Consider the following 9,077-nt stretch of genomic DNA (forward strand, 5'->3'; position numbering starts at 1 on the left):
TATTGCTTGGACTCGTCACTAATTACAAAAGAAAAGATGGAGGTCAAAGCGACAAATTCCATTGTCCCTTTGGCCAAGTGGTTAATTCGTGTGCTTGCTAAGTACATGGGGTTTCCTCGTGAAAATTCAAAACTCTTAGGCGACACGATTGGATTTAAGAAAAATTAATGAATTAGACAAAGGTTTTCAATAGTAGTGTTTTGCATGCCATGGAGAGACAAAGAGATGAAAAATCCATAGTTGTGATTGATTTTGAAAGCATGTTCATGTGTTTCACACTACATTGTTATTGCATATAACCTATTTTACTACCCAGTCTTTCATGTAGCTAATGAGTGTATTAACTAGAGCTTCCTCAATTCCATTCTAGGCATTCTCATCATCATGTGTCTCACACTACATTGCTATGGCATGCAACCTATTTTACTACCCACTCTTTCATGTAGCCAATGAGTATATTAACTAGAGCTTCCTTGATTGCATTCCAAGCATTCTAGGTATGTAGTCAGATGCCTCCCATTTTGCAATTTGGCCTTCTCACTCCCTTTGTATGATGTGTGTGTCACCAACTCGTTCATTGATGCATGCAAGTAGGCGAAACTTCTATTTTTATATTCATGACATGAGAATGCCTTTTATCATTTTTATAAGAACTTCAATTCCATCCAAATTTTGGTCTAGTAGTTTTAGTGAATCAATCATGGTTCGAATTGATGATATAATAATATAGCTAATAAAACACAATTTTACTCTTTAATTCAAAATTGTAAGCATCAAGTGTGACAGATTTTACTAAAGGGTTATTCTACTATACAATTTGAAGTTTATGCCCCACTGGGCTAGGCAAAGGGTTTTAAGAAGTTCTAAACTTATAATGTTCTGCATTTTTGTGGATAATGCTCAATATTCCCAATTTCTCTGGATAAATGCTAAAGAATTGCAAGTTTTGAGTAAGAACATGACAATAGATATGCTACAATGGTGGGTCTAATGCATCACCACATTGCCTGCAAATTACTTGAGGTACAAAAGGTCCAATCGCCTATGGCATTGTAGCATTATAAGACAAGAATGACATGAACAAAATGATTGATTGCAAATGCCAAGGAGAGAATATGAAATCAAAAGACAAGAGAGTGGTGGGGACGAGGCATCGCCATGTGTCGTGTAGATTAGGAGTACCACATCGTGGATAAAAAGTGTAGCAAAAGACGACATATGATCAATCACAAGTGTTGTCGGCGATGTTCTCCATCTTGGAGGTACCTCTATAATAAAAGAGGGAGGCTGCTTGTACCGAAAAGACGCAATGATTTGTCAATCATGTGCATAAGGTTGGATTGTCAACATCAAATCGATTGGTAGCCTAATTTTGTATGTCGATAAATATATACACACACATATATACATATATTAATATATACATACATACATATAGACACACATACATGTATACATGCATATATACAATATACAAACACATACATACACACATATAACATACATAGATACGTACATACATACACATACATATGTTCAAAAGATGTTGCGTATCAAATAAAGTGCAAGCAAAGACAATTGAAGGACACATTAGATCACAAGTTGCATGTGTGGGTGTGTGTGTGTGTGTGTGTGTGCGCGTACCGAAAAGAGGCAATGATTTATCAATCATGGTATGCGGTTGGATTGTTAACATCTCGCGGGTTGGGGAACCTAATTTCGTGTGTACATACATACAGACATTATCGTATACATATACATATACATACATACATACATTGTACGTATGTGCAAACATAAATGGATACATACATGCATACGTATGCATCTTTAAATGTACGTTTGTATGCATGTACATCTAAATATACAATCATCCAAAGGCATGCACAACACATGCCATACATATACACAATATCATTATGCATACGATATACCTATACATACATACATACATACATACATACATACATCACACATATCGTACATATCGTACATATCATACATACATACATATCATACATACATACATACATACATACATACATACATACATACATACATACATACATACATACATACACACATACATACATATCATACATACATACATACGTTTAAGACCCAAGATACATTGAATACATACAATTGGTGCAGATTTTGTCGTCAAACTTTGAACGGAATACTTTCTACACAATTGTTTTTAATTTCATTGCATTTGTTTTTATTTTTTTACGCCCCCTTTTACTGTTCAAAAATCAGACATTATCTTATTGCAGGAATTGCCACGTGAAATTTCCCAAAACAAAAAAACAAACAAAATGAAAGCCGAGCATCTTTGTGTCGCGCTAAATCAATTAGTTCATTAATCCCGTCATCAGTCAAATTAAAATTTCTTTACTTAATTAAGCGTTTGATCCATTCGATCAGGATTAAGCGCGTGATTATGAGCGGTGAATTCGTGATCAGCAGCACGAACGTTAAAACTTAAATCGATGACGGCGATTATTAATTAGCATAATGGAGATCCGGGGTAATCAATCAATGTGGGATCGATTAATTAAGCATTGGGATCGGCCGTCAGATTAATTTACATGAATTTAAATCGACGTAAGCAGATGGGAAAACCCAATTAGGAAACAAACAATGAGACGATTCAAAAGTTTTCTCGCGAAAAATAGAATCGGGTGAGGAAGGAAGAATTAACGCATGAAGCCAGGAACAAAAAAAACAGGAGAAGAAAAGAATTGAAACTAGATTTAGAGTAATAATTGGGAATGGTATTGGGTTGTAAGAGGGGGGGATTAAAAAGAGACAGAGAGAGAGAGAGAGAGAGAGGAAGGATTAGGCGGCGGTGGTGGTGGTGGAGGTGCAGCTGGGCGGCGGCGGCGGAGGCGGAGGCGGAGGAGGAGGAGGAGGCTGAAACAAGAGTAATAATTGCTGCTCGGGTAGCGCCGCCGCCGTCACGTGAGGGGTAGTCGACGGCCACGTGCGGATTATACGAGGCGACCGGCGGCGCCGGTGACGGTGGCGGTGGCGGCGCGTGGCGGCTGAGGGCCCGGAGCTCCGCCACCTCCGCCCGGAGCCGCCGGTTCTCGGCGGTCAGCGACTCGCAGCAGCGCTTCAGGAGCTCGCAGTCCGCCTCCGTCTGCTTCAGCTTCGTCCGCGCCCTTCGGTTCTGGAACCATACCTCCACCTGCCGCGGGCTCAGATCTAATTGCCTCGCTAATCCATTCTTCTGCTTCTGCACATTGGATGAATGAATTCACAAGGAGCAGATGATTAAGATCTTGGGAGATATGCAATCCCCTGCACTACTACACCAAAAAATGTTCGCTAAATCACTAACTAATCAGCCTGTTTTGTTGAGCTAAATCCTTACCGGATTAAGCGTGCTCTGCCTCCTGAAGCTCTCCTCCAGTAACGCAGATTGCTGTTTGGATAGCCTCAGCTTCTTCCTCCCACCTGCAGCGCCGCCACTGTTGGAATTCATGCTGCCATTCCCTGCCCCTGGATCCACCGCGTAATTAGCATTATAAATCTCCTCCTCCTCCTCCTCCTCCTCCTCCTGCTCCTGCTCGTCATGGTCACTGATCCCTTCCTGATCATCGTAAATTTCCTCTTCGCCATTACCATAATCCTCGTGATTAATTTGATCCTCGTGCCCTGATAATCTCCTCTTCTTCACGGATCCGGCATGCGAATTAGCACTGTCATTGTTATACTTGCACTTAATGGTGTTATTGCTGTTGCCATCGCAGGCTCCGATCATCTCCACACTGGAATTGCTGTTGTAATTATTGTAGTTGTGATTGCAGGTTTGGCCACTGCTAATATTAGATACGTTTTTAGTGATTGGGACCTCATTGACATCTATAGTATAGCTACTGCTAATGTTCATGCCCCAATTCTTGCAGACATTTGTAGGAGTATTCGGATTGCTCGATCTGCGGCTCTCCACAGCGGATTTGCTATAAATTAGCTCATGATTCTTGCCCGTCATGAAATTGCCCAGCTTTAATGAATCTGCAGTAGTATTGGGCATTAATTGAGAAGGAGCGTAGCCATTATTAGATAGATCATTTGATGCATACTGGGTTGTCTGATTATTGTAGCAAGGACCATGGGGCAGTAGCTCTAAATATTGGATGGATTGGCCTGTGGGATCATGATTACTGTTGGATAATGGGGACACAATATCATTAGTGGTGGTTACACATGATCTTGTGTATTGATTAGAGGATGGGTAATTAGAGAGGGAGATTGATAGATCCATAGGGGGGGGGGGATTAAGCACTTAAGAGGATTGATTAAGCATAGGAGTTGGTAATTAATGGATTGGATTGTATTGGAGGAGGAAGAAGAAGGTGTAATGGATTGGATTGGTGAAAGGGTAGGAAAACAATTAGATGCTAATTAGGAAATCATTTGGGAATTAGTGCTAAATAGCAAAAGTTGAGAAGAGTGGGCCAATTAAGGATCAAATGAAGGAATATTATGAAGCCCAAAGGCCCCCAATTATATACATACATATATATATACATATATAAACATATAGATGTGTATACATGATGGTCATTGGATCATTATCATCATGATCCTCTCATCTTCATGATTAATAATTATTGTAAAGGGGAATAAGTGACTAATAAATTCAATGCTCTCTCAATACTATTTTGTTTGTGATCCATTCAATAATTACTTGGGAAGAAAACATTCAAGCGGTTTGGCCCCACTCCCACCTTTTCATGATTGGAGACAGTTTTTTTGGGGGGTATGTTCCTATGCTATCTTTTCAAAGGTCTATACTATGTATATATGACACAATTGTAATGGGACATGCATACATACATAGAGATCCATCCATCCATATACACATACATACATACAACATGTTGTGATTGTGATCTATCGATTACACATGTCGTGAATGCGAGCCGTAGTAAACAAGGACTCGCCTCAAGATAATTAGAGAGATTAGTCGACCTGATTTACGAGCTACCATTGCCCTTTCGCTTGCGCCCTACACTTGACTCGCACCACCACTACAAGGACTTTAGATAAATCATGTGTTTCTCGCTTTCCACACCGATATCATCAAAATCCTATGTGTTCTTCCCCACGGCTCAAAGTGTAAGATTGACTTTAATCCAAATACACGAGCTGCTGGTGCATTACGCCCTCTACATTGGCTATCTTTGTAACATAACACTCTTTTTGGGTCCACACTTGGTCATGTTTCTTTCCATCCAAAGGAAGTTAAATATCACCTCTCTCTCCCTCTCTTGTGTCCTTTTCACTTGTCGCATTAGTGCCATGTGAGCAACCAATCATGCCTCAATGATTTCCTTTCGCTTCCCTCCCACGTATACTTGCCATCAATCGATTTTCTATATCCGCCAATCTTATGTGCAACCAGTCTTTGGGTTACCATCAATCTAGTAATCATGGTCTCTTGCTCATAATAATGCATCCCATGGGCGGAAACCTATAGCTACTAAGGTCAACTATGATCTCACAATTTGATTCTTGTGGAATAATTAATATATCATGTGAAACACACATATGTGAGACCATATTAAATTATGTCATCCAAAAGTTTGAATTCCATGTTTTTGGTAAATTGACATGCATGCTTTTCGATATTAATTGGCATTATCACAGCTCTTGTTTTTATACAATGACATTGCAATTGTTCATGTAGTCTCTTTTCGAGAGTGCAATATATCAATGTGGGGTCATATCGTATTTGTTCGTTTAGTAGTCAATGCAAACAAAATAATTGGACACGGCACCACATTATCTTAGAAATGTAGCGTATGACAAACCATCATAGTGTTTTAATACTCCCCAAGGATCCTATAAATTTTAAAGAACACTCCATTCAAAGGTTTGTATGGGACTTTTCTTTGTCTTATATTACTCATACATTTGGGCCCCACAATTACGAAAAAGGGGTTTGATTAGCGTAAGTATGTAGCTCCAATCATTCTACCAGATGTTTATTTTCTCACTCATTCTTTGTACAGTTCTATCAAAAGTATTATGAGTAGAAAGAACATACATACATAATTTATGAGCAATTTAGAAACGTTTTTCATCCCAATTAGGAAATGACATCTATGATTACACACTTTGTGCGAAGTAACTTATGTTTGTCAACACTTATTAAGGAGTCTTTACTTTACAAGTTACATGAATTCCTACAAAATATGGTTGTTACGAATAATACCATATGTAACTATATACATGCATCACTTTATCTCTTCCACACAACATAGTATAGTCATCATAACATGCATGGCATCTCAAAGCTTTAGAAAGTAAATCTTTTCATGAGCTCAAATTTTCTAGAGAAGTGATAATATGGTAATACGTCACGAAGGTTACATGATGAAAATGCCACACATCATGTTTCTCGTGGTAAAAATGTGGGCAATGAAACTTATTCCGATCTATACTTTTCACGATGGATATCGCATGCAATCTCCATTACACATTCTTGCTTGTTCTTTTGAGTTGATCTTGCACACAATGTAAAAAAATCTTCTCGTAAACGAATTCCTTTTCTATTCATAATGGTGCTTTACAAAGTTTTCGTTCAAATATCATAGCCTCATTATTGTGGGTTATCGTCAAATCTATGTTGCCTCCTCAAAGTACGTGGAAGTTAGAGATTCAAAAATAAAACTCAACCTGTTCTCATCTTCAACTCCTTTTATTTTATAGCTTTTATTTGGAAACTAACCGAATCATGCAGAAGAGTTTCATGAATTTCGTTATAGCTCATGACTTTCATCATCGAGAATTGTATTTAAAAATTACCCCTATATGAATAACTATATAAGATTGGTTTATTGAGAGATGCTAGGTTGCATTTTTCAAAGCTCAAAGAATCACTGAAAGATCAAGTTTCAGAAAAGAAATAATTTCTTGGGCAGGCGTAGCATGGTAGACCAGTAAATCGACTACAAGTTCTGTCATGTGGCCCACTAAAAATGAATGCGCTTAACAAAATTGTTAACAAACCTTGTGGTGTGGTGACTGTTTTAAGAGGTAGACAAGTAATTTATGATGGTATCATGTGTGTCGTCATGGAAAACAATAGTGATACTAGAATAAAAATAGTTCACAAACATGGTAAGAAATTAGAGAAATGGCCTGACATATTCCATGTTTTGCATGACTACTCATGCATGTTCAACGCATCACTATGCTATTAATATACCATTATTTCATAATATCACATTAACAATGGACGATACCAATGTTTATTTTTGTTCGCATTAAAAAACAAACCCTAAGAAGGTTCCTTAAAGTTTGTATTTTATTTCGTCACATCTTATTCTCTTTATAACCGTTTTGTTGCAAGAGAGACATGCCATTAAAATTCAATTATCATTGTCACACCCTAAGTTGACGAAGTGATGTATACCCAAGCATCTATATTGGGAATATTAGCCACCCAATTAAACATTACCAAACTCATAAGCACTTGCATCTACATAGCAACATAAATATTGCCTACAATTACCACACCTAAAGTCAGACAAAGACATGGACACCCATATATCTTGCTAGGGATTACCTACCCTCCAATTAAAAGAGACTATAGTAGAAACACTTGTATCTTATACATCATTTATAAAGTTGCCACGTGTATAGAGATTTGGTGCACTAAACCACACTTACACCCGGATAAGAGGGAGAATTAGTGGCTTTTGAGGCTCAAGGCCAATGGAAGATTGGTATTGAGTATCGAGTAGTTTCCTTTCGTTAACATTACTATCTTTTAATTTTAACAAAGTTTACTTATAGCGGTATAATATTATGATAGAGTAGTTTCAACTTGTATTGATAAGTAAGGCAATATATAGATTTATTATTACTAGTGAGTGACCATTTGGATGCTACCCTTAGGTATGTTCTAGACATGATATACCTAAAGTAAATTTGTGGTATGTACATATGGATAAACAATGTCAATCTTGCATTCCCTCTTTAAACATGTTGCCAACATTACAAATATAAACTAATTAACCATAGTATTCGCTATTACAAGCAATTTACTAACAAGGCTAGAGATATGCTCAAATTAGCTCGCCAATAAAACCATGTTTTGGGACACTCATGATAATTATCTCAGTCTACAAATGCACAATGTGTATGTGTGAAATTTTAAGCAGTAACTATGAAGAAACACTAAATATAGCTCAGATACATATAAATCCATCAAATAATAAATCATTCACACATCACTAGAGTTACTACAAATGTTTTCAGGCCATCGTAATTTCTTGTATTCAAATGAACTTTGAAGTAGTTTGAGAATCCATATAATATACACAATTAGACACTACCATCTATGCAAAGTTGGCAATGTCTAATGGTGGGTGAACAATTTCTTCAATATATTCTATTTTCAAGATATCCCATTTCTCAATCTTCTTCGGGATCAAACATTTGTTGAATTATCAAACACACACATATAATATACACCATTGATCTAGATTTGTAAACACTTTGACAAACCCTTGGAACCACTCAGCCATGGATATTTTTCTGGTGGACATCAATATGTCAACGTCATAGATGATTACCAAGACATTATAGTATGTGTCTTTATAAATGTATAAATGTACATGTACACACCCATATATGTGTGCCTATATCTTTGACAAACCCTTGGAACCACTCATTTGCGGTTATTTTTCTAATGTTGTGAAGGACGTCAATATTTCAATGATAGATGATTACCAAGACAATATAGTATGTTTCTTTGTATATGTACATGCATACACACACATCTATATAACTAGAAGACAAACTTAAGAATAATGTGAATGTCTCTTAAGAATTGGTCAAACCCTGTTGGCGCCCATTGGAATCGTGAAAGTTCACTATTTTTGGTTCCATCTCTTCTAAGTTTTTCATTTTTTCTCGTCATTTATCATTCAGATATTTGTATCTCTCTATGTAACATATATATAATATATGTATTAGTTTAAACTTTTAAAGCTTATAGCATGATTCACTCCAAATCAAATGATGAGTTCAAACAATGTTGTGGCTTCATATTT

The 9,077-nt window shown here is 37.2% G+C and overlaps 1 protein-coding gene across 1 annotated transcript; it reads right to left on the reverse strand.

Moving 5' to 3' along the window:
• Positions 1 to 615: 615 nt before the first annotated feature.
• Positions 616 to 4,527, reverse strand: LOC147855533 (uncharacterized). Its single transcript, XM_087330084.1, has 3 exons — positions 3,380 to 4,527; positions 2,871 to 3,241; positions 616 to 730 (listed from the first exon to the last, which is right to left on the reverse strand). Exons 1-3 carry the CDS (start codon positions 4,271 to 4,273, stop codon positions 616 to 618), a joined length of 1,380 nt encoding a protein of 459 aa, XP_087186210.1. The 5' UTR covers positions 4,274 to 4,527.
• Between the last annotated feature and the right edge of the window lie 4,550 nt (positions 4,528 to 9,077).

The sequence above is a fragment of the Azolla caroliniana genome, unplaced genomic scaffold, assembly GCF_043228905.1.
Source record: "Azolla caroliniana isolate FFs.n. ecotype wild unplaced genomic scaffold, voAzoCaro1.0.p SCAF_14, whole genome shotgun sequence".
In the NCBI taxonomy this organism is placed as follows: domain Eukaryota; kingdom Viridiplantae; phylum Streptophyta; class Polypodiopsida; order Salviniales; family Salviniaceae; genus Azolla; species Azolla caroliniana.

Bases quoted from the DNA above. Each gene is read 5' to 3' on its own strand.
- LOC147855533 (XM_087330084.1), bottom strand. From the start codon at position 4,273: ATGGATCTATCAATCTCCCTCTCTAATTACCCATCCTCTAATCAATAC. The intron at 3,242-3,379 runs GTAAGGATTTAG...TCCAATGTGCAG, and splicing joins GGCAGAGCACGCTTAATCCG to AAGCAGAAGAATGGATTAGC. The intron at 731-2,870 runs GCACCTCCACCA...GTGTTTTATTAG, and splicing joins TCCGCCGCCGCCGCCCAGCT to CTATATTATTATATCATCAA.